The sequence below is a fragment of the Cervus canadensis genome, chromosome 9, assembly GCF_019320065.1.
Source record: "Cervus canadensis isolate Bull #8, Minnesota chromosome 9, ASM1932006v1, whole genome shotgun sequence".
NCBI classification, from domain to species: domain Eukaryota; kingdom Metazoa; phylum Chordata; class Mammalia; order Artiodactyla; family Cervidae; genus Cervus; species Cervus canadensis.
The window spans coordinates 36,445,562-36,472,706 of NC_057394.1; the positions used below are offsets into that span (position 1 = coordinate 36,445,562).

Consider the following 27,145-nt stretch of genomic DNA (forward strand, 5'->3'; position numbering starts at 1 on the left):
AGTACAAAAAATGGCAAAGCTAATTTCTTAGATGCCCCCCACCTACTGGCTAGGTGGTAAAGATACATTCACTTTCCTTTAGTGTGAAAACCGTAACATTTAAAGTTTATTCTTTTTTCCCACATACATATATTTAATTCTTTAAGAAGAATTAAGGTACTGTTTGCTTTGGGATTCTTGAATATGCTGTTTTTCTCCATGGAAAACTCTTTAATTCTAATTTGAATATTTAAATACGTTGAATAGCCCAGCACCTGGTATCAATAACCCCTAAATGACTGCCAAGCTGGTAAAGACAACACTTCTCTAACAAGCAGTGGTTCCTGATTTCACATCTGCTCGGAAAACTTCAGCATCTTTATAAAAGTCATCTTTGACATCCAAAAAGATAACGGCTAGAAGACCTGGTGTTAACTTTTCACAGACAGAAGTAACCCCAAGGCGCTGATCCTGGATCTTCCAGGAGACCGTTTCCTTTTAAAGGCAAAGACGGGAGTGGAAAATCTCCTTGAGGCATAGCTGGGTAAATAATCACCCTTGAGTGAGTGATTTCAGGAGATCTTAGTCTTATCAATGCCGACTTAGGAAAGCTACGCGCCCTAACACACACATCCTGGGCTCCAGAAGCTACCCCGGAGAAAGCATCGCTCCAGGAGCGCCACAGGTGTCTTACGGTCCCCCATCCGCCCTCCCACCCGACACACAGTACTGCCCAAGCTGGTGTATTGCAGGCGTTTCCATTTCTAGCCACCCCCGGAAAAAGGCACCCGAGGACCCTGAGCCGTCTCCGCCCTGCAGAGACGTCCGTGGAGTCCTGCCGCGGACGTGGGATGGTCCGCAGGGATGCGCGGTCCCCAAAGCCCGCCGGGCCGTGGCAGAGGCGCTCCGGGGAAACTCGGGGGAACAGTTGTGGGGAGGGCAGCGCTAAGCTTCGCTGGACGTTAGTGATAAGAGACACGAACTCGGAAAGTCCCCCAACTACGGCGCGAACCTGCCTGACGCGCCGCGCCCGCGAAGGTCCGGGGAGACCGCTGAAAGTCGAGTGGCAGGAGCGGCCAACTCGTGCGGAAAGGAGAGGAGAAAAGGCACTCACCTCCACCCATCGCTGGGCCTCGGCGAACGCCAGGGCGCAATCGGCCTCCGCCTCCTCCATCCCTTCCAGAACTAGGGGGAGAGAGAGGTGGTGGGTGCGCAGAAAGGCGGCGGTGCGGCGCACGACCGGCCCGATGCCCCGGCCTCTCTCCGGCTGCAAGACTCCGGGGCACGTTGTCTCTTTCCCTTTGTTGCGAAGTTGTTGAAACTTCGGCAAAGTTTCGAACCACAAGAACTTGAAGACGTGGCTTTCTCCAAACTCCCGAAAACGCCTCGGGGACCGGACAGAGCGCGGAAGGCGGGGAGGGCGACCGGAGGACGCGCGCGGCACCAGACCCGAAGGCTGTTTCGACTTCAAAAGTCGCAGCGCGGCCGCCGCCCTCCCGGAATGCCCCGCCCCGGCCCACCCCGCGGCCGCCCAGTCGCCGCTTCCGTACCCCCTCTGCTCCCCCCACCCCCACGGCGCCCCGGGGCTCCCGGCCGCAGCCGCCTTTGTGGTCGGACAGTCTGGGCTAGGGGATGCCACCGTCCTCCCGGAGGCCGTGGCCCGGGCCACGCTCCCGCTCCCGCGCCGCCCGCCGGACCGCGGGCCCCCACCCTGCCCCCAGAGGGGAGGCGCCCCCGCTCCCGCATCCTGTCCGCATCCTTCTCGCCTCCGCCCGCCTGGCCGCCTTCCCTCTCCCGGAGCCCCGGGAAGCGGCGCCCCCACCGCTCGCGGCCGCCCGGCCCGCCTGACATACCAGGAATAGCTGCACACAATTGCACCTTTCCCGGCCAAGAGACGTCCCCCGCGGTGGAGCTCGGCCCGGCCAGCCGCCCTCACCTGCTCCCGCTCCGGCCGAGCCCGCCGCGCGCCCGCCCCGCCGCCAGGTGCGGACAGCCCCTCTCCCCGGTCTCCGCCCCCTTCCGTGGCCCGGGCCCTCCTGGCGGCAGGTGAGGGTACTGGCCTAGGCACGTGCGGCCCATTGCCCCCAGCCTGGGCCCTCCCAGCTCCGCTCGGCTTCCAGGTGGGCGAGGAGGAAGGTACTTGCCACTCCAGCCCTCCGCGAAGGGTCCGAGGGGAAAAGAACGTCAGCCCCTACACTGAGCGTCAAACCCGCCACCCTGCGTGGTTAGGGAACACGCCCGGAGCAGTAAGGTGATGCGTCACTCACCATCCGCAGGGGCCCTGGGTAGGTGCGCAGGTCTGGAGGGTAGGCGGCTCAAAGGCTGGCTTCTGTGGATTCTTTTCGTACTCAAATCAGATCTCCGGAAAGGAACCTGCTTATCTGTCTGGGCTCCCTGGAACCTCACTTCAAGCTCTTGAAGCCCTATCCCGGCCAAACACTGATGGTGTCACGGTTGGAAGACGATCAAGATGAGTTCTTACTCCAGTGGAGGAAAGCAATCCTTTTTATTTTTCTTCCTGGTGAATCGTTTACTCTATATGATGATAAACGACCTCAAAGAGCAAAGAGACTAGCATAATGAATAACTAAAATCTATTTTTGCCTTATTTACTTCATCACCTTTCCTACTGACGATATACTTCCTACTTAAAGAGAGAATTATATTTCACCCATAGATAGCATAATAGACATCTAGTTCTTTAAAGAACACTTTTCTGCATATTATCATTTTCACACTTAACTAAAGCTAACCATAATCACTTAGTATTAATCTACACCCAGTCCAGACTCAAATTCCTCCAGTGGATTCCAAAATGTCTTTTTACCGCTGACTTAGACCAGAACCCAAACAATAACCACATATTGCCTTTGGTTACCTCTTTATTTTTTTAGCCTAGAATAGCTTTTTACTTCTCTCCCACTCCACCATCCACCCCCTGTTTTAGAAGGACATTGCCTTAAGGAAACCAGTCAGCCTTCTAGGTTTGTCTGATGGCTCTTTTTGGGTGTCTTCACAATATTTCTCTCCCCTCAGTATTTCCTGTTACCTAGACATTAGACCTAAAGGCGGGATTAAACTCATTTACTCTTTTGAATAAAGATTTCACCAGCATCCTTCCAGATTTGGGTGACTTCTAGAGGATGGTGTTTATTTGTTATGTTTATTTTCATCCAACCTTTTCTTCACTGGCATTGTCTGTAATCAGTGGGTCTGTTCAGAAGAATTCACCAGTTCCTGCTAAAGTGAAAAACCATTGGCTGGATCATCTCCTTGTCTCCTGACAACACCATGATCAGGACAAACCCAAAATGAGGATGAAAGGACTAAAAAAACTAGAAGGAAATGTCTTTCTGGCTACTTAAGACTTAGCCAAAAAGTTCATTTGGGTTTTTTCATAATATCTTATGGAAAGACCCAAATAAACTTTTAGCCAACCCAATATTAAATATTTAGCAAGCACCTTATATATGCAATGTGCTATGTATCATAAGTGATACAAAAATTTTAGACGGTGAATCCTATGGGCTTCCAAACCAACAGAAAGACAGACATTCTGCAAGCTTCATGAGAATTACTATTACTACAGTTATACATATATATGTATAGAAGTATATATATATGTGTGTGTGTGTATATATATATATATATTTATATATTATGCCACTTAAAGCTACTGCTATGTCAGTTGACTTTCAGTGATGGGGGAAGCAGCCCAAGATGGCAAGAAGTGCACAAGCTTGGGAATCTGGATGACTGAGGTTACCAAGTTACCAAATTCTCTGAGCTTCAGTTTGCTCACCTGAAAATGTGACGAGAATAACCACTTCAAATGTTTCTTGTGAGAATTAAAATTATGATGGTGTATGTAAAAGCCCAGGGCATTGCTTGGCATCGAGTGGGCGCTTAATAAATGATTATTATTTCCCATTCATCTCTATCAGTAGTGTGTCAAATATGGATTTTTCCTAATAAGTGGGAATTTCATTTGTTTACTCAAATACTCACATAGAAAGAGCTATAGGGTACTGCAAATTGTTTCAAGTCAGCTCAGGTACCAGCCATTTCTGTCTCTTTAATGTTGCAAATTTGCAATTCAGAAGACCCAAATCCAATTCTTTGCCTTCTGTCATCAGAGTGTTTTATCCTTCTGGAGTAGTTTATACAGCTCTAGAGAGAAAGGTAACCTGCCTTAGGACTTAAAAATAAAATTCATAATGACAAAACATCATAAATATTTTTTTTCCAACAGTATTTGGAGTATCTTTCAATATTTAAAAACACGAAAGACTACAATTGTCATGTTCTTATACATTAGTGAGGAAATGAACTGTTGATAGGAAAAAGTGACCATCTTTCTGGAAGGTAATTTGGCAATAGATATTAAAAGTTTTTAAAACAGGCTTGCTCTACTGCAGCAGTTCTACTTCTGAGAATTTATCCTAAGGATATGGGTGAAGCTACATGACTAAAAGGCGCATCCTCAGTGGACACATAGAGGCACTAGCCAAATCTCTCTTTAGAAGTCCACCTCGGCTGCAGAGTGCAGCCTCACCTGAGGCCGTGCCCACTGAAAGTGGCCCCAGGGACTTGAAGTCATAAAAAGTCCAGTCATTTCCACCCAATTGGGGACAACTCTGATGAGCCCTTTCTATATAAGTGAGGTCTATTGAGGCTGTCAGCCTGTGTCAGAGTTCAACTTCTCCCTCACCCGTTCCTGCTGCTTCCCTTCACTTCCCTGGCATCAGTCCTGGATAACTATCTTATGCTTCAAATGGCATTTCTGTCTGTTTCTGGAGAACTCAACCTGTGATGGCATTGTGCATGATTTGTTAGAAATGAGATCCTCAAAGCAATCTAAACAATAGGGATGGTGGAATAAATTATGTTTTTTCCATAGAATGAGATATTGTGCAGTCAGTAAAAATGTAAAAGGATAGCTAGCCCGTGACACAGCTGCTAAGTCGCTTCAGTCGTGTCTGACTCTGTGTGACCCCATACATGGCAGCCCACCAGGCTCCCCCGTCCCTGGGATTCTCCAGGCAAGAACACTGGAGTGGGTTGCCATTTCCTTCTCCAGTGCGTGAAAGTGAAAAGTGAAAGTGAAGTCGCTCAGTCGTGTCCAACTCCTCGCGACCCCACGGACTACAGCCTACCAGGCTCTTCCATCCATGGGATTTTCCAGGCAAGAGTACTGGAGTGGGTTGCCATTGCCTTCTCCGCCATGACACAGAGGGATGTTTAAAAATATATTACAATGGATACATGGATATGTATGACTAGGTCACACCTGGAACTATCACAATATTGTTAATTGGCTATACTCCAGCACAAAATAAATAATAAAAAAGAAATATATGCTTATGAAATATATATATATATTACAAAGTGGGGGAAGTCATCTATAAAGTAATCAAATTTGTGATTGTATTTTTCTTTTTTTTATTTTTTAAATTATGAAATTATAGTAACACATTCATAGGAGACTTGGAAAATACAGAACAAAATTACATATAGTTCCACTATAAATTTCAATTTTTTAAGTAGAGAAATTAAGATTTTTAGTTGGAGTTTCATTATCAAACTCTCAAAACTTATTAGAATGAATATAAAGAAAAATAGAAGGATATAGGAGACCTGAAAAGCATTATGTACTGATTCAATATAATTAAAAGAATCTGCCTGCAATGCAAGAGACCCGGGTTCGATCCCTGAGTTGGGAGGATCCCCAGCAGAAGGAAATGGCAACCCACTCCAGTATTCTTACCTGGAGAATTCCATGGACAGAGGAGCCTGGTGAGCTACAATCCACAGGGTCGCAAAGAGTTGGACACGACTAAATGACTAACACACAAGATTTATACAATTTTCACAGAACAGTAGGGTACAAATTCTATTCAAGCTCCCGTACACTGTAAACTAGTAGACAACGAAACATATCCAAGGACATAAAACCAGGTGCAGAAATTTCATGGTCTAAAGGTATTGAAATCATACCTTTAGATGCTTCACATTTAAAGGTATGGTTTAGATGTGATTTAGATTTAGATTCACATCATATCTTTAAATGACTCACATGAGTCTGTTTTCTTATGTGATTGCATTTTCTTTTGTGATTTTCTGTTTTCTTATGTGGTTGCATTCTATGTGTAATTTTTCCACACAGAATAATTTGGAAGAAACCCCACCACCTGAAAAATAGGAGTTTCCTGATGGCCTAGTGGTTAGGATTGCCTAGTGGTTAGGATTGCCAGCTTTCAGTGATGTGACCCAGGTTCAGTCCTTGGTCGGTGAACTGAGATCTGGCAGGCCACTCAGCACAGCCAAAAAAAAAAAAACCTCCACCCAAAGTTTAATGCTGGCATTTCTGAATGGAGATTTCATACTTATCTCTCTTCTACAATTTTCTGGCAAGAGGCATGTATGTTGTTGCTCAGTTGCTCGGTCGTATCTGACTCCCTGTGACCCCATGGACTGCAGCACACCAGGCATCCCTGTCCTTCACCATCTCCTGAAGCTTGCACAAACTCATGTCCATTGTGTCGGTGATGCTGTCCAACCATCTTACACTCTGTCGTCCCCTTCTCCTCCTGCCTTCATCAGGGTCTTTTCTAATGAGTCGACTCTTCGTATCCAAAGTATTGGAGCTTCAGCTTCAGCATTAGTCTTCCAATGAATATTCAGGGCTGATTTCCTTCAGGATTGACTGGTTTGATCTCCTTGCAGGCCAAGGAACTCTCAAGAGCCTTCTCCAACATCACAGTTCAAAAGCATCAATTCTTCAGCAGTAGAGACATATAAACTACTTTTATAAATGAAAACATTTGTCTGACACAAGGATTTTCCAAAATTGACTTTCTGTCTCATCCCACAGGCTTCCCCTTGCTTTTCTTGACTTGTAAATGGTGCCACACCTGAAATCTGGAGGTCATGCTGGACTTCCTCATCTCTCACCTCCATGTCTGCCCCATCCCCAGTCCTGTCCTTGCTGTCTTCTCAATATCACTCCAATTGGCCCCTCTTCCCCATTCTCATTTGCACTTTAGTTCATTAGCTCTCAGCTAGCTTTCAGGAAGTGTATGACCTTTCTAAAATTCAGTCTTATCATGCCACCCAATTAACTCCTCCTTCTAGGACTCCCAGTTGTCAGCTTAGGGGCCATCTTGATGGTTGCCATCACATCAACATCACTGGGGACTTGCTACTGCCCTCTTTTCTAACCATGTGTCCTGACCCATGTTTTTCTCTTTGTGAGAAATGTGCCTTTCTCCCTTCCTTTTCCTGCCTTTCTCCTACATAGTCTTCCAGGCTCAATTCAGACTTCTTCCTTCTGAGAATCCTTCCAAAAACCTGTGCAGATCATCCTGGGCTACATTAGGTACCTCTTCTTTATGTCATCATAGCCCCTTCTATCACGAGGTTGAACAGTAATTCTGTGTTTTGAAAAAAGGGAGGAACCCGAGAGCACTGGGCTGAACAATGCCTGGGGCGAAGATTGTAAGAATGAAGGGACTCTGTGGCTGGAAATTCTTGCAAGAGGAGACAGGTACAGTAGAAACTCTTCTAACAAAATAACCGAGCTTTGTATTCCAGCTGGGTATGTTTCATAAAAATGTCATCTGTTTTCGTCATAGAACCATGAGTAACTTAGGTGTGCCTGACTCTGCCTGACATGTATCTGGTTTTCAACAATTGTTTATTGACTGGTGTGGGGGATGGGTATAAAATATTTAACTCTTAATGCACAGAAGTAATCAAACATTAATAGGAGCAGAGTAGAAAATACCAATGATTACTAAAGCTTATCTAACTTTTTTTTTTTTCAGTAGGATTTCTCAACAGGTATACAACTGAGAATCTGGGCTGGATAATTCTCTGTCATAATAGATTGTTTTGTGTATGATAGGATATTAGCAGCATCCCTGGCCTCCACCCACTAGGTGTGGTATTACCCCTGTAGATGTGACCATCAAAAACATCTCCAGACATTGTCCAATGTCTCCTGGGGAGGCACCACCACCAGCTGAGAACCACCGCTCTATAGGGAGAGACTGATTTTGTCAGTTAACGCTTTGGTTCAGTAGATGGGCAACCCAGGCCCAAGCGTTTTGAAGCAAGTGGGTGGGGTAGAGTAGAGAGGAGTTAGATGAACCGGGGGAAAGGGAGTTACTCTGTGCTATGCAAGAGGAAGGGGCAGGGGAGCGCTGGGCTGAACGATGCCTGGGGCAAAGATCCTAAGAATGAAGGGACCTTGTGGCTGGAAATTATTGCAAGAAGAGACAGGTACAGTGGAAACACTTCTAATAAAATAACTGAGCTTTGTATCCTGGTTGGATAAGGTTCATAAAGATGTCAGCCCTTACAGGTTCAGATAGCCAACATCCGAATTGCAGGTATATTTCTCATGCTTATAAAACACTTTTATTAACAGGAAGAATCACTCCTGGAAGGTAGATGAAAAAAAACATATTAAATATGATGAAATCTTCTCTGTTTGCAGATGATATGTTCTTACACAGAGAAGATTCTTTAAAAATCCACTAAAAAGCTTAGAACTAATAAAATAATTCAGTAAAGCTGTGGATACAAAATCAACATATAAAAATCATTTGCAAAAAAAAAAAAATCATTTGCATTTCTATACACTAACCACAAACTATCTGAAAAAGAAAGAAAACAATTCTATTTATAAAAGAATAAAATACTTAGATATAGCCAAGGAGGTAAAATAGCTCTGTACTGAAATTTACAAGAAGCTGCTGAAAGAAATTAGAGAAGACACAAATTCTAAATGAAAAGATATCCAGTGATCATGGGTTGAAGTGAAAGTCTCTCAGTCGTGTCTGACTCTTTGCGACCCCATGGACTATGCATTCCATGGAATTCTCTAGGCCAGAATATTGGAGTGGATAGCCTTTCTCATGGATTAGAGAATTAATATTGTGAAAGGTTAATACCACTCGAAGTGACCTATGTAGATTCAGTGCAATCTCTATTAAAATCCCAATGGCATTTTCCACAGCAATAGAAAAAACAATCCTAAAAATTTGCACAGAACCACAAAAGATATTTCATCGTCAAAGCAGTCTCAAGAAAGAAGAGCAAAGCTGGAGGTATCACGCTTCCTGATTTCAAATTTTATTACAAAGCTATAGTCATTAAAATAGAATGATACTAGCATAGAAACAGACACATAGGACAATGGAAGAGAATCAAGAGCCCTGAAATAAACTCACAAATATATAGTCAAGCAATATTTGACAAGGGAGCCAAGAGTACTCATTGGGAAGGTAGACTCACTTCAATAAATTGTGTCAGAAAAACTAGATATTCACATGTTAAAGAATGAAATTGGACCCCTATTCTATACCATTCACAAAAATTAACAGGAAATAAATGAATTGTAATACCAGAAGCCATAAAATGCCTAGAAGAATAAATAGAGAGAAAGCTGCCTGACATTGGTCTTGGCAATGATTTTTGGGTGACACCAAAAGTACAGGCAACAAAAGCGAAAATAAGCAAGTGGGACTACATCAAACTGAAAAGCTTCCGCACGGCAAAGGAAACCATCAGCAAAATTAAAAGTTAAGCTACAGAATAGGGAAAATATTGACAAACCATCTATCTGATAAGGGGTTAATATCTAAAATATATAAGGCATTCATATAACACACACACAAAAACATAAAGAAAAGACAATTTTCTGAAGAAGACATACAAATGGCCAACAGACAAAAAGATACTCATAATCACTAACCTTCAGGAAATGCATATCAAAGTCACAGTGACATTACACTTGTTAAAATGGCCGTTATCAAAAAGATGAGACAAGTGTTGGCAAGAATGTGAGGGAAAGGGAACCCTGTACACTCTTGGCGGGAATGTAAATCGATATAGCTACATGTGGGAAATAGTATGGTGGTTCCTCAAAAAATGCAAAACAGGACTACCATACAGTCCAGTAATTTCACTTCTGAATGTGTATTTTCAAGAAATGAAATCACTCTCTGGAAGAGTAACCCCGTGTTCCTAGCAGCATCATTCACAATAGCCAAGATGTGGAAACAGCCAAAGTGTCTATTGGCAGTTAAGTGGACGAAGAAAAAATATACATATAATCTTAAAAAGCCAAACTCATAGAAATAGAGACTAGAACAGTGATTGCCAGGGCAGAGGCTGGTGGAAATGGGCAGATATTGGCCAAGGGATACAGACTTCCAGATTTAAGATGAATGAGTTCTGGGGATTTGATGTACAGCGTGTGGGCTTCCTGGTGGTTCAGACAGAAAAGAATCTGCCTACAGTGCAAGAGACGCGGGTTCGATCCCTGGGTTGGGAAGATCCCCTGGAGAAGGAAATGGCTACCCACTCCACCATTCTTGCCTGGGAAATCCCATGGACAGAGGAGCCTGGTGGGCTACAACCCACGGGGTTGCAAAAAGTCAGACACAACTGAGCAGCTAACACTTTCACATGGTGACTATAGTTAGCAATAGTATATGTTTGAAATTTACGAAGATATAATTTAAGTGTTATAACCACAAAAAAAGAAGAAGTGGTAATTATATAAAGTGATGGAAGTGTTAACTAACCTTATGGTGGTAATCATTTCGTGATTACATGTGTATCAAATCGTTATGTTGTACACCTTAAGCTTACACAATGTTATATGTCAATTATATCTCACTAAACCTGGAAAAAAATTAACTTCATGTAAAGAGAAAAAATATGCATATATAATGATAATGTTCTCACTATCCCATCTTTACCCATAAAAATACATCCTTTAGTGTCAGTAATTAAAGGATTACACATGTCAGTACTTCCATAATGATATTCAGATAGGTAGGTTTCATTCTATATTTGGAAATGGGAGCCAGTGAGAAAAAAGCAGACACAGTGCTACAATGTTTAAGAAATGAAGGAAAGAGGGAGAAATATAGATGTGCAGGAAGCAGAAAAGGAAAAAACCGTAGGTGATCTCATATCACTCCTCCAAAAGGCAGACAAACATTGAGGAAGGCTTCAGTACAGTTTTTATTTTAACTGGAGTGTAATTGCTTTACAATGCTGTGTTAGTTTCTGCTATAGAACAAAGTGAATCAGCTCTATGTAAATATGTATATATCCCGTCCCTCTTAAGTCTCCCCCACCCCTCCATCCTACCCCTCTAGGTCATCACAGAGTACCAAGGTGACTGAGCCGGACGCTCGTCACATATGATGTTGATGATGATGAGTGTTCTGCCCAGAGGATGAAGGCAGGGGTCCTAAACGTGTCTTTTTAATTTGCTAGGCGAGATGGACAGACTAGAGAGAAGCCCTTGGTACTTACTGACTTTCCCCTGTGTGCCCAGACAGCTCATTTGGAGACCAGCAGAGATGGTAGCTTTCAAAACATGGGGCCAACCCCATAATTTGAAGAGTAGCTGGTTATTTTCTTCCTACTGTAAAGATCTTAAGGCTTTGGGGGTTTTTTGTTTTGTTTTGTTTTGTTTTTTTCAGCATCTACAAAAGTTTCCTATCATTGAACTCAAAGTATTTAACATAGAATCTAAGACTTCTTTTTTTCTTGTTGTTAAGGTCCTGCATTCTAGCCAGATTTGCAAAACCACACTATAATTCTCTAAGTGATAGCAGTAAGATCAAAAGGACTTACCCTAGAATTAGCTTTAAAATAAACTATTGGGGCTTCTGGGAAAAAAGAAGAGAATGTCTGTTTACTAAACTTCTTTTCCTGCAACCTAGTGGAATGAGTAAAATGAACTCTGTGTTTTCCCTAAAAGGATATATTTAGTAGTGATAGTCAAAGATAAAAATAGTCAAGCCCTGTTTTCTCTGAAACATTTTTTTCCCTTTTTGTTTTTATGTTTTGGTACGAAAGTTCTCCCGGACCTCTCATTAGGTTTACTTGATCAGAGCAACAACCTTTTTGTGTGTTCAGCTTGTTCTGCTAAAAAGCAGGAAAAAAAATTAAGCATGGCATTTACTGTACTATTAGAATTGTAATAACTATTTGCATTTATATTTTGAAATATAAAATATTTCATTTTATCTTTGCAGGAGGGAACAGCCCTCTATTATAGGAAACTGCTGAAAATTCAAACCACATTTTTAAAAGTGTTTTTAATTGTTTAACAGTTTAAAAATGTTTAAAAGTCTTTTTTACATTTATTTTGTCTGCGCTGGGTCTTTGTTTTTGCATGTGGGCTGTCTCTAGCTGCGGTGAGTGGGGGCTACTCTTCGTTGCAGTGTGCAGGCTTCTCATTGCAATGGCTTCTCTAGTTGCAGAGCACAGACTCTAGAGCAGGGGCTCAGTAGACGGGCTTAGTTGCTGTGTGGCATGTGGAATCTTCCTGGACAAGTGATCGAACCCAGGTACCCTGCATTGGCAAGCAGATTCTCACCCACTGTACCACCAGGGAAGTCCCCCCAAATTTTTCATTCTTCCTATTTCTGTGAATAGTGAGTAGATATCGATTAATATGTTAGCTTCAAAAAGGAAAGGATTCCAAAACTATGAAATAGACTGGCCTGGGGAACAAGAGACCCAAGTTGTGCTCCCAGATTCTCCCTTAGTCGTTAGACATCTGAGAGTCAGTGGTGGGAGAAAGGTGATCTCCAACACACCTCACTGTCACCTCCATGCAGAGTGAAAAGATGTTACAAACAGCTATGAAACGAAGCCTTTGGCTATTCTTCAGAGTTCCAGCACAGCCATGAAATCTCAGTCTACACAGAGGAGACTCAGGTGTCCCCTCAAGAGTTGGAAATAGCCATGGAAGAGGCCAGCTTTGACTCAGATCCTTCAGAACATTCTTTGTGAAACAAGACAAAGGGATTTCCTTGAATGTAGACATCAGTTTAGAATGCTCACAAGGGTCTCTGAGGTAAATCATCAGTCTACCAGGAGTTCTTGGACTAAGAATGGTCCATCCAAGTACCATGGACACTTGTGGACAGAAATAGACCAGTCAGGCCAAACTATTTCAATCCTATGTAACTGAAGCTTTCATACACACACACACACACACACATATCCACACACACACACACATCCACACACACACACATATCCACACACACACACGTATATCCATAACATGGGTTTTCCAGAAACAGGGAAAGAAGTCACATACCCACAGCTCCATTTCTGCTTAGACAAGTAATTGGTGGGTAGAGAGTAGTGGGGCAGGAAACACTGCCTAAGACTTTGATTTGAATCAAGACTATACATGGACTTCCCATGTGGTGCTAGTGGTAAAGAATCCGCTTGCCAATGCAGGAGACACAAGAGATTCGGGTTCCATCCCTGGGCGGAAAGATCCTCTGGAATAGGAAATGGCAACCTGCTCTAGTATTCTTGCCTGGGAAATCCCATGGACAGAGGAGCCTGGTGGGGCCGAAGAGAGCCCCACAGCCCATGGGGCCAAAGAGAGTTGGACATGACTGAGCGACCTAGCACACACAGAACTTTACATATATACACACACAAACACACACACACACACATATCCCCATAGATTACACACATCAGATATCTTCTGTTGGATCTTTGAATAAATAGAGGTAGTGATCAGGGGTCTATGGCTCTGTTACTTGAAAAAGTATTATAATAGGTGCTATTTTATTTTTTCAGACATAGACCTCTGGTCATGACCTAGGTAAGAAAAGTAGGGGGGGAAAGGCCCTGCAACTTTGCTGTGTAAAATGTAGAATGCTGTTTACTACCGTCAGGAAAAATTCTTCGTGAGATGTATTGGCTTTCAGTTCAGTTCAGTTCAGTCGCTCAGTCGTGTCTACTCTTTGCCACCCCATGGACAGCAGCACGCCAGGCTTCCCTGAGCTTGCTCAAACTCAGGGATGCCATCCAACCATCTTATCCTCTGTTGTCCCCTTCTCCTCCTGCCTGCAATTTTTCCCAGCATCAGGGTCTTCTCCAATGAGTCAGTTCTTCACATCAGGTGGCCAAAGTATTGGAGCTTCAGTCTTCAACATCAGTCCTACCAATGAACACCCAGGGCTGATCTGCTTTAGGATGGACTGGTTTGATCTCCTTGCAGTCCAAGGGACTCTCAAGAGTCTTCTCCAACACCACAGTTCAAAAGCATCAATTCTTCAGCGTTCAGCTTTCTTTATGGTCCAACTCTCACATCCATACATGACTACTGGAAAAACCATAGCTTTGACTAGATGGACCTTTGTCAGCAAAGTAATGGCTTTAGAGATGTATTTCCTTTCTATAATATGCACTTAGATGGTCTAGTCCCTGAGAAAAATTGTTCAAACTTGAGAGATCTTCGGTGAGTGTGTTTTACCCAGAAGGGACCCAGAGGAGATCAAAAGACATAGGAAGGAGTTAGCTTACTTCCTACTGGCCCAGAAACCTCGGTAGAAACAGAATTTGTTATGCCAACAGCCATCCGGTATTGCTCTGTTAGAAATATTTATCACCACCTCCACCACTTTCACTACAAACCAAACCTTAGAAGATGTATTTCTGTGTGCCTTCTTGTGTCTAGGGATATCTGGTGAGTCCTAGAGAGAAACCAACTCCCATAGGTAGTGAGTGCAATATTCTTAAGCTGGCATGAATTTGGCCTTGGGAAATATTAACATTTATGAAAAGTATTTCTCCAACAAATGAGAACAGGGTGGTCTTTGAGGTAGGGCAGAAAGGCTGGGAAGCTGATTAACCTATAAAGTGTTTAACTTCCAGAAGCATTTAGGTTCCAGAAATAGTTGTATTCAAAGTATAGGTTTAAGGCAGTAGTGAACATTTTTGTATTCTAATTCTCTTCTGAAGTGTGGAAACCTTCAGCAAAGTTGGATACACAGCTTTGTTAGTGGTGTCTTGAGGGCATGGTAATGCTCTGCGTGAAGCAAAGTGCTACCTGGGAAAGGTGAGTGTCTGGCGCAGTTGAGAGACTGAAACCGGCAGTGAGAATTCTGCAGAAGTATACAGCTGAACCAGAGAAATCTGGAGATATGTTCACTCTTAAGAATCCTTGGAGGATTTCCCTGCTGGTCTATTGGCTAAGACTCCTCGCTCCCAATGCAGGGGGCCCAGGCTTGATCCCTGGTCAGACTAGGTCCCACATGCCGCAACTAAGAGTTCATATGCTGTAACTAAGACCCAACACAACCAAATAAACTTTTTTTTTTAATTTTTAAAAAGAATTCTTGGAGATATCTGTGGAAGCTGAGATGGTTGTTCAAGGCATTGTATTTGAAAATTAAAAGAGCTGTAACACCAAAAGATCAAAGATTTAGGAGTACTCAAGAGATATCTGGGGATCGTATGCATTTATTAACTGATTTTACTCTCCTAGTGGTGGAATAGGCCAGAAGAATGTTATTTACCTATTACTTCACTTTCTAAAATCTTATTAATCATTATACCATGGCCAAATTTTCAATAGCTTTTATTTTCCTGTAACATATATAAAAACAAGTCTAAATTGATAAATTCCAATAGCCAAACTTTTCACCATTTTGAAAGAAAAGTTTTATTTGACAACACCTGCAATAAGTTACCAATAATTATTTTAATAAGTTAACTTTTTCTGATTCTACCTTAGAAATTAGAGAAAAATTTTACCTTAATAGGATTTGTCCTTCCAGAATTTCTTTTAATATCCAAATTTATAACTGTATAAAAATTCATGACTAGGAAAGTTAAAACATAAACATGGGTGAAAAAATAAAATTAATTAATCAGCAAATATTTATTGAACAACAAAAAAATTTATTGAGTTGTTAGCTAGCAGAGATACCAAGATACATAAACACTGGTCCCTCAAAAGTCAAACACAAATATGAACCTGAAAAAATACTAGGAGTATTTTGACTTTAATTCAAATTTTAGAGATAAGATTATTTCTGCTCTTCTAGTGGCTTGTAGAAATTTCACATCATTTGCAAAATAATTGCAACAGAATCCCGCAGGAAAAATTCTTTGCCAATGAAGTGTTTTGTTCTTTAAGCCCTCACTGACAGAAAAGTTTACTGGATGCTAAATTAAAAGAACAGGAGCTATAAATTTTCAGATCTACTTTTGATTGCTATCCTGACATATTTGGCCAACACAGTGGAGAAAATAAATTCTTGTGAATAACTAAATTTTTCAGAATCAGATATCAGTATCCTCCATGTTTATTGCCATATCTGTTGGATAGATCTAATGTCAGGTTAGGACAGTGGTTGTAAATTAACATGACACTCACCAGAAACATCCATTTCTAGTCTGATCCTTTTGAAAAGATCCCTGGGCTTATAATTCTTAAAGTTCTTAAAAGCATGATTAGAGTAGGAGCATGAATTATGAAGGCAGTATTTTAACAGACAATTATAAGATTTAGAAAAAGAATGAGAAAAACTTTTCAAAGTCAAGTCAAGCAGGATCTTAATAACACTGGGCCCACAGACCTCAACTAAAACTGTCATCAAGTAGCTTGGCTGACGTTTCTGCATCTCCTCATCACCTTGTACATGAAAGCATGCTACCAGCTTCAATACAGCATTGTCCTACATGAATACTTCCCACCATCCAGGCATATTCTACCAATGCAAGAGATAACAATGGTTATAAGATTGATAAGGGAGAGCTAAATATTTGCAATACCAACAATAAAAGTTCTGGTAAAATGTGCCTGGGGATAGTCTGGAAAATTGACTTAAATTTATCTCAATAAATCTCAATTTATTTATTTTTTTAACCTTCTACGAACCTCCTCTTTTCCCTCTGCATGTGTTTCCTAAAGAAAACCAAATGAAGGAACTTTCCAGGAGGTCCAGTGGTTAAGAATCCAGGGGATGCAGGTTTGATCCCTGGTCGGGGAACTAAGATCCCACAGGCCACAGGGCAGCTGAGTGCATGCGCACCACAATGAAAGATCCCGCATGATGCAACAAAGATCGTGCATGCCGCAACTAAGACCCAATGCAGCTAAGTAAATAATTTTAAAAAAAAAATTTTTTTTTAAGGCCTAGTACTGAGCATTAAAAATAAAACAACAACAACAAAATAAACAAATGGAGACATTACTTCTTGGTGCTTTCAAAGCAACAGAGAAAGAAACTATTACTTTCTGTACTTCCGGATCCCTCCCTGAGATCCAGCCAGCCCCCACAGATCACCTTCAATTCCCAGATCAGTCACCTTCAATTCCCAGAGCTCAGAGCTGTGTTCTCAGCAGAGGAAGTCCAAATGTGAAAAGTGGAAATATTGTCTATCCACATTTTCTTCGTAAGAAAGTGAAGAAGTGTTAGTCACTCAGGTGCATTCGACTCTTTGTGACCCCATGAACTATAGCCCACCAGGTTCCTCTGTCCCTGGGATTTCCCAGGCAAGAATACTGGAGTGGGTTGCCATTCCCTTCTCTAGCAGATCTTCCCCACCCAGAGATCAAACCCAGGTCTCCTGCATTGCAGGAAGATTCTTTACTCTCTGAGCCACCAGGGAAGCCCTTTCTTCATAGCAGTTGTAATTAAAATTAAAATAGGTTGATATCATAACCTTATATTGAATATATTTTCTTTTGTGACTATATTGAAATTTATCAAAATTCAAATAGCTGTAAATGAAGAATGAATAATAACTTGAAATGTTGAAATAATTAATTAAGGTGATTTACCTTCTGTAAACCTAGTTATCAAAGAAAAACAGCATTCTTGGCCCCTAAGAATAAAAGATTCAGATAAAAATGTTTTCTAATGAGCAGTATGCTTAGTCTTACAGGAAAGGCCAAAATTCCAATCAACCTTGCTAAAATTGCATGCCTGCTAACTTGAGCTATTTTGAGATTTTTTTTAAGTTAAACCATGTCTGAGTTACAGAAGAAATATGCACAGTTCTCTTGTGCATAGAAACAAAGCCTGATCTGTTCATTCCACCTTGTTATTTAAATTCTTTGAAAAATTAGATAAATCTGATAATTTATGAAACCAACTTTGAAATTATATTCAATGCAGCCTAATGCACTTGTGGCGTGACTGTGATAATGATAGCCACCACTTCTTGTGTGCTGGTCTTTATGTACTATTGATACATACGTAATTCTCACAAAGAGACAAAAAAAAAAAATTGCGTGAAAGTCCTCCTACTTAAGATGTTAATAGTTTGCCTAAAACCACTTAGTCAGAGCCAAGAATTAAACCATGTCTAACACCAAAGTCTGAGCTCTGTTTATGAAGCAATGATACTTAGATAATTGTTAGTGATCCTAGTAACGTCTCATTTTAAAAATAGTAGAACCACTGCATTTTATGCCATAACCTCAGTATCTTGCTATCCATCAAACATTGTGAGAACACTGAAATTCGAAACTATTAGAAAGGGACTTTAGAAAGGAAAAGGGTACTAGCTGGATATTAGAGGGGAAAAAAATCTCTCTTAAAAAAGTTCCATCAGCCTGGATGTTTAGATTCAATGGAAGAGCTCTCTGCTCCTCCTCCAAGGTTCACCTCTGCATCTGAGCTCTAGAATCTCCCTCCTCAAAGTGAGGTCCTCAGACCAGCAGCCCAGGTACTCATTAGAAACAGACAATTTCAGAATCTGCATTTTAAGAAGATCTAGGTTCTCATATACTCATTAAAGTATGAAACGCTCTGCTGGATGATGAATATCTTATCCTCCCCCACCCCTCATCGGTCCCCAGTCATCTCACTTCTTTGCTGTGTTCTCAGTTTCTCTCTGATGTTTTTGATTCCTCACGTAGAAACACTCTTATAAATGACAACAACAAAAAACAACCCTCTCTGATCCAGCCCTGAATCCAGCTATGATCCCGTTTTGCTCCTTTTCTCAACCAAGTGCCTTGAAGGTGGTGTCTGTGCCCCTTGAATCTGTATTTTCACCCTCTGTTCATATCCCAACCCACTGCAGGATGGTTCAGTCACCTACTGGATATCATCTGGTGTCTACTACATACGAAGCACTGAACCAGACTCAGGATAAAATGATGTACAAGAAACACTGTCTTTGCCTTCGAATGAGTATCTTCAAAATTGTTTTGACATAGATCACCACCGACTCCCTAAATCACCAGTTTCAGTAAGCACTTTTCTTTCATTATTTAGGGGACTCCAGTTGTCTTCCTAGGTCAGACATCAAAGAGATTTTGCATTTTGTTAAATGCAAAACAATACTACTCTTCTCACTAACCTTTTTAAAGGAAATAGCTATTTTAATCGAAATGTTATCTGTTAACTTGTAAGGTGTTTATTTTTACTTTAAAATACATCAATATTCTTAAAATTATGACTTAAATTCATGACTTACAAATCAACTGATATAACTTATAAAGTTCCTCTGGGCTTTCGACTTTCGGCTCAGAGGAAATAAAGGTGCAACTTTCTTCGGTGGTCAGGAATCTGGGTTCACCTGACACCAGCCCGCCTCCACCATATTGGCTAAGCATGTGTTAGTCACTCAGTCGTGTCCAACTCTTTGCGACCCCATGGGGTCACAAAGTAGCCTGCCAGGCTCCTCTGAGGATGGAATTCTCCAAGCAAGAATACCAGAGTGAGTTGCCATTCCCTTCTCCAAGGCATCTTCCTGACCCAGGGTTTGAACTTAGGTCTCCTGCATTGGGTGCAGATTTTTTACCAGCTGAGCCACCAAGTCCAGTGAGGTCAAAGTCGTGTACTTGCGGTGTACTGGTGGAGAAGTTGGCGTCGTGTCTGCCCTGGCCCCCAAGATCGGGCCCCTGGGTCTGTCTCCAAAAGCGGTTGATGGTGACACCACCAAGGCAACTGGTGTTTGGAAGGGTCTGAGGATTAAAATGAAAATGACAATTCAGAACAGACAGGCCCAGACTGAGGTGGTACCTTCTGCTTCTGCCCTTCTCAAAGCCCTCAAGGAACTGCCAAGAGACAGAAGCAGAAAAACGTTAAGCACAGTGGAAACGTCACTTTCGATGAGATGATCAACATTGCCCAGCAGATATGGCATCAGTCTCTATCCAGAGAACTCTCTGGAACCATGAAAGAGATCCTGGCAACTGGTCAGTCTGTGGGCTGCAATGCTGATGGTCACCACCCTCACGACATCATAGATGACATCAACAGTGGTGCGGTAGTGGGTGCCCAACTGGTTAAGAACTACAGAGAAAAGAAAAATAATAAAGAGTTGACAATCAGTGATAAAAAAAAAATAAAGTCCTCTGAGCTCCTCAAAATTTTACGTGTTAAGGCTTCTAAGATAGAAATGTTTGAGAGTAATTGGATCCCGTTTTAGAACCAGGTTAGTTGCTGAAAAAATCCTCAATATCTACATAGCTATCAACTATAGAATTATATTGGAGGGATATGAATAAACTGGCCTAAGCATTTTCCCTCCCATTTTTATTAATTTAGCTAAAGAAATCACTTTCTCAAGGCATTCCATGCACAGTAAGGAAACACTAGATGACTACTAGCCTTGGGAAATTAAGAGCCTCCACTGGAATCCTTATAGCAAATAAGATGCATGGATTCTGAAAATGGAAAAACGCAAGGTAAAAACAAAAACAGTAAAGTGAATGGCTTTAAATATTCCATGTTGATTTTGCCCACAAGTTGTATTTTGTAAAATCACTAAAATAGAACCAGCACTGTGTACTCTTATCTTGAATACTTCATACATAGCTGATTATTAAGTCACACCAGAATATAGCTGTGAAGTCAAATATTCACATGTTAAAATGAAGAAATATTTAAGGCATGTGCATTTTGTTTATAAAAGAAATCAGTTCTTCATAAGAATGCATCTTTTAAATTATACCCAGACCGCAAAATATTCTTTGGTCTCAGTGGTTAAAAAAAAAAGATGGACAATGTAACATTCCCATTAACTGTATACACTATTATCAAATGTGTATACTTCTATAGTGGTGGTGGTGGAGGATGGGAGGAACCTCTGCCTTCAAATACTTAGTATGCATGGCAGAATAAAGAAAAATAACTTTCTACTACTGAACCCTAAGGAAAATTCAAATGCAGTTTTTTGTTCATCTTCTAATATAGGTAAACTGTCAATATGCAATGTAACTTTTCAGCAGATAGGTTTTACCACATTTTAAAATAATAGTCTAAATTTACAACTTTTGCATGTGCTTCAAGTCTTTCATGTTTTGTTGCTGCTCAGTCATTCAGTCTTATTTGACTCTTCATGACTCCATGGACTGCAGCATACCAGGCTTCCCTGTCCTTCACAATTTCCTGGAGTTTGCTCAAACTCATGTGCATTGAGTCGGTGATGTCATCCAAGTATCTCATCCTCTGTCGTCCCCTTCTCCTCCTGCCTTCAATCTTTCCCAGATTCAAGGTCTTTTCCAATGAGTTAGCTCTTTGCATCAGTTGGCCAAAGTATTGGAGCTTCAGCTTTAGCATCAGTCCCTCCAATGAATAGTCAGAATTGATTTCCTTTAGGATTGACTGGTTTGATCTGCTTGCAGTCCAAGGGACTCTCAAGAGCCTTCTCCAATACCACAGTTTGAAAGCAATTCTTCAGTGCTCAGCCTTCTTTATGGTCCAACTCTCACATCTGTATACATAAGTACTGGAAAAACCGTAGCTTGACTATACAGGCCTTTGTCATCAAAGAAATGTCTCTGCTTTTTAATATGTTGTCTAGGTTGGTCATAGATTTTCTTCCAAGGAGTAAGTGTCTTAATTTCATAGCTGCAGGCACCGTCCGCAGTGATTTTGGAGTCTAAGAAAAGAAAGTCTATCATTGTCTCCATTGTTTCCCCATCTATTTGCCATGAAGTGATGGGGCCAAAAGCCATGATCTTTGTTTTTTGAATGTTGAATTTTAAGCTAGCTTTTTCACTCTCCTCTTTCACTTTCATCAAGACCCTCTTTAGTTCTTCTTCACTTTCTGCCATAAGGGTGGTGTCATCTGCATATCTGAGGTTGTTGATATTTCTCCCGGCAGTCTTGATTCCAGCTTGTGCTTCATCCAGCCCGGCATTTCACATAATGTACTCTGCCTAGAAGTTAAATAAGCAGGGTGACAATATACAGCCTTGACGTACTCCTTTCCTGATTTGGAACCAGTCTGTTGTTCCATGTCCAATTCTAACTGTTGCTTCTTGACCTGCATACAGATTTCTCAAGAGGCAGGTCAGGTGGTCTGGTATTTCCATCTCTTTAAGAATTTTCCACAGTTTTTTGTGATACACACAGTCAATGGCTTTAGCGTAGTCCAGGATGCAGAAGTCTTTTGGAATTCTCTTGCTTTTTCTATGATCCAATGGATGTTGGCAATTTGATCTCTGTCATGTTTAAGACACAAATAAAATTTCAGGCAATTTGTTTTCATCTTGTCCTCACTGAACATGTGTAAGACAGAGCTCCTATCCTTTAGCTATTAAAGAATAAACTATTGAATATAACTGTTATTTAAGTACCAACCATGTTTACATGTTATAAAGGCATAATTTTGAATGAACTAAAATGTATCATTCATATCATTGGGGACTTATTCTTGAACATGTGGGTTTTTATTTTAATTTAATTACACTCTTATCCGTTTTATAGATTAGAATGGCTTTACTATATATTTCTATGCATATTAAAATCACTATATTAAATCATTCATTTTGCAAAATAGCTTTTATTATTGATTATGTATATTCAGTGCCTCTAAATCAAGGATTCCCAACCATGCTATCCACTAGACAGGAAATTAATGCTCAAAACTTATAGAATTTGTTGTCTACAAAGCCTCCTGTATAATATCTGGGCATGGAAGACCTCTTGGAGGAGGGTGTGGCAACCCACTCCAGTACTCTTGCCTGGAGAATCCCATGAACAGAGGAGCCTGGCGGTCTATGGTCCATAGGTTCGCAAAGAGTCAGACATGACTGAGCAACTTAGAATGTAGACGTGCAATACATGTAAGGGGTCAAAATTTGAAATCAAAAGAAACAGTGGAAATGACAAAACTTATTTTCTGCTATCTGAAAACTCAGTATATTCCACATTTGGTTTTTGGTAGTAATCTTGTTGAGAGCATAAGGAATCTAAGATTTTACTAGAAAATTTCATAAGATTAAAACATTACTAACATTTACATGGGGACAAGTCCATCTAAATTAGCTCTAAAAACCTTTACAATGATTACACACTTTTCAGAGTGGTTTTACTTTAACTTCAGTCAGGGATTTTCCATTATAATGTGCAGAATTTTAGACCAAAGTTAGTTTCCTATTCAAGATATGAATGTGTATGTACATATATACATGCACGTATGTGTATATATATGTAAATATATACACATATATACTTGTTAATTCCCAGATAATTTATACACACCCATGCAAATACACCTATATACATAAATATAAACTTTCCCTAGAAGAAATAATTTCTATAAATAGAAAAGTTTTTAAAAGTTATTAAAAGTATTTTTAAAAGTAATTAAACTATGCCTCTTTGCAATTTTCTACAAGCATCAATATATGTCTCTTAAGCCTATAGATGCTTCTTTTGAAAACTACAGTAGTAGTTAAACATTAATGGCTAAAGTCTCTTTTAAACTATATTATTTTCATTAAATGAAATAAGCAGGTTTGTTGCACACAGCCCAGCTATAGAGCTTACCTAACAAGCACTGTCTGTACACAAATCTAAGATGGAAATTAAATTTAAATCAGATTTGCTTGTTTAAATAACTCTTACACTGAATTAAAGATATAATTTAATTACATATACTATATATGGTTTTCATTTAAGATATAGGGGCTTCCCCTGTGGCTCAGCGGTAAAGAATCCACATGCAATGCAGGAGATGCAGGATAAGCAGTTTTGATCCTTGGGTCAGGAAGATCCCCTGGAGGAGGGCATGGCAACCCACTGCAGTATTCTTGTCTGGAGAATCCTATGCACAGAGGAGCCTGACGGGCTACAGTCCATGGGGTCACAAAGAGTCAGACACCACTGAAGCAAATGAGCATGCACACACGCAAAGTTTGATTCACCAGAGAACACAGACAACTTTTGTTTTAGTCACAAATGAACACAAAATATTAGGAGTTAAACCTTGTAGAGTTCATAAATTTCCTCTGATTCAGTAATTTAAAGCAAATCACTATGGCCGGTGAAAGATGATGTTTAGTCAGCTCTTAAAAGTCCACCAAGAAAAACATTTAAAGTTTCATTTTAATCTCACTTCCCCAAAACATATTATGGTCCTTGACAGCAACATGCAGAAATGACTCATAACTAGACATACAAATAGTCAACAGACACATGAAGAGGTGCTCAGCGTTGCTTGCATTGCTGTGCTTGGTCATCCCTTACTCTTTGCAACCCAAGGGACTTTAGCCCAGGCTCCTCTGTCCATGGGAATTTCCAAGCAAAAGTACTGGAGTGGGTAGCTATTTCCTTCTCCAGGGGGTCTTCCTGACCCAGGGATTGAACTCTTGTCTTTTGCATCTCCTGCACTGGTAGGCTGATTCTTCACCACTGGACTACCTGGGAAGCCCAGGGAAACACAATTGAAAACCACAATGAGATATCACCTCATGCCTGTCAGAGTGGTTACCATGAAAAGAACCACAAATGACCAGTGTTGGTGAGGATGTGGAGAAAAGGAAACCCTCATACACTGTTGGTGGGAATGTAAATTGGTGCAGTCACTATGGAAAACAGTATGGAGGTTCCTCAAACAACTAAAAATAGAACTGCCATATGATCCAGCAAGTCCACTCCTGAATGTATAGCTGAAGAAAACAAAAACACTAATTCAAAAAATAAATGCACCCCAATATCCATAGCAGCTTTATTTACAGTTGCCAAGATATGGAAACAACCAAACTGCATATCAACAGATGAATGGATAAAGAAGATGTGGTATCTATACAACAGAATACTATTAAGCCAAAAAGGATGAGATTTTGCCATCTGCAACAACATGGATGGACCTAGAAGGTATTATGTTTAGTGAAATTTCAGACAGAGAAAAACAAATACTCTGTGTTATAACTGATATGTGGAATCTAAAAAAAAATAAAACAAAGGAATGAATATAACAAAACAGAAAAAGATTCACAAAACAAACTAGTGGTTATCAGTTGGGAGTAAGAGAGGGAAGGGAGGAGGGGCGAGATAGGAATAGGGATTAAGAGACTCTCATGTGTAAAATAAATAAGCTATAAGGATATTCTGTACAGCATATGAAATGTAACAAATATTTTAGGATAACTTTAAATGGAGTGTAATCTATGATTTCGAATCATGTTGTACGTCTAAAACATGCTCAGTTGCTCGGTCATGTCCGACTCTTTGCAACTCCATGGACTGTAGTCACCAGGCTCCTCTGTCCATGGGATTTCCCAGGCAAAAAAACTAGAGTGGGGTGTCATTTCCGACTCCAGGGCATCTTCCCAACCCAGGGATCAAACCCATGTTTCTTGCGTCTCCTGCATTGGCAGGATCTTTACCACTGAGCCACTTGAGAAGCTCCATACACTTAAAACATACTGTAAATCAAATATAACAATAAAAAATATTAACATTTTTTTAAAGTTAGTGTTCAACCTAGAAAACTTTGAGAAACTACATAAATTCTTGCTAATATGTCATTAAGAACTAAGAAATTATATAGGAGAAACCCAGCAAGGCAACAGGCAGAACACTGCTTAGGAATATTTAAAATATTTAAGATGATATACAAGACAAGTGTGTGTACAAAATGCAAACAGTATAACAAAAAAAAAAAAAAGCAGAACACTTGGTTGTTGTTATTGGCATGACAAAGCATCGTCTCTATATGCCATCCATTTATAGAACTGTTTCCGATTTTTTCTTCATCTTTACTGCCAACATTTCATTCAGGCCCTCTTCAACATATTTGGGTAGTAAATTTAATAGACAGGTCCAAAATGACTTATAGTCAATTTTTTTCTAATCTGGTGCTTCCCAAACTTAATATGACTCACTCAGGGATCTTAAAACACTGGTTCTGATTCAGTCTCACAAGTTCCCTAGGTAATGTTGATGTAACCACACTTTGAATAACAAAGATTCCATGTACTCAACAAGCCTATCACTTCAAAAAAAAAAAAAGGGTCTTTTTTTAGGTTGTGTCTGATCTTAGCTGCAGCACGCAGGATCTTTTATTGCAGCCCACCGGCTTCTAATCACGGCACGCAGGCTCAGTAGTTGGGCGCCTGGGCTTAGCTGCCTTGTGCCACGTGGGATCATAGTTCCCAGAACAGGGATCAAATCTGTGTCTCCTCCATTGCAAGGTGGATTCCTAACCACTGGACCACGGGGGAAGCCCCATTACTTTTCTAAGTTGTACAATGTATTTAACGTATGTATTGCAAAATCACTACTACCACAGTGTTAGCTAACACCTGCATCAAGTTACCTACCATCTCCTTTAAAGTTAATTTTAATTGACATATAGTTGGTTTACAATGTTGTATTAGTTTTGCTGTGTAGCAAAGTGAACTAATTATACGCATACAAATATCCACACTTTTTTAGCCTTTTTTTTTTTCTTGGTTGCGCTGTGCAGTATGCAAAATCTTAGTTCTCCAGACCAGGCACCGGACCCTGCCTTGGGAGGGCAAAGTCTTAACCAGTGGACCATCAGGGAAGCCTGTTTCATATTTTTAAAACACCACTTATCTCATGTTACAGCCTCAGGAATCCACCCCAACTCAGTGAAGCATGTATCAACATCTACATTCAACTTTATGGGTTCAGAACTTCATTCTGGATCAATTTAATCTGTTTCCTAACTGCTATTCTCATTCCAGTTCATTTCTGCCCTGTTTTTTTGAGCGTAAAATATATATACAATGAAGTAACAATTCAATGAGTTTTGCTAAATGTATACAGTGTAACCAATATTCTCCTAAAAAGATGGACCATTACACCAACCCCGTGCTAACTCTACAAATACCTTTCCACCTTCACCCTATCAAGTTCCTTATTAAAAACACACCCAAATTTACCCAGATCTCTCTCCAAATTACTACTAATTTTAAGACCCTAGCCATCATCTGTCACTGAACTAAAGCAGTGGGCTTCTCACAAGTCTCTCTACTCCTTTTCTTACCCCCTCCCCCCAATTTATTATCCACAAAGTAATCACTGACCTAAAATTATAAACCAAACCAGGTCACTTTCCTGTGTAAAACACTCCCATGGCTCACCTTCACACC

The 27,145-nt window shown here is 40.7% G+C and overlaps 1 protein-coding gene and 1 pseudogene across 1 annotated transcript in view; one reads left to right on the forward strand and one right to left on the reverse strand.

The window, feature by feature from the left end:
- Positions 1 to 1,520, reverse strand: part of LMO7 (LIM domain 7) — a 212,206-nt gene extending 210,686 nt beyond the window's left edge. The window contains 1 exon segment of the mRNA XM_043478032.1: positions 1,094 to 1,520. Within this exon segment, the coding sequence (XP_043333967.1) occupies positions 1,094 to 1,153 (60 nt within the window). The 5' untranslated portion in view covers positions 1,154 to 1,520.
- Positions 1,521 to 14,843: 13,323 nt separating this feature from the next.
- On the forward strand, positions 14,844 to 26,645 carry LOC122447255 (annotated as a pseudogene).
- The last annotated feature ends 500 nt before the right edge of the window (positions 26,646 to 27,145 follow it).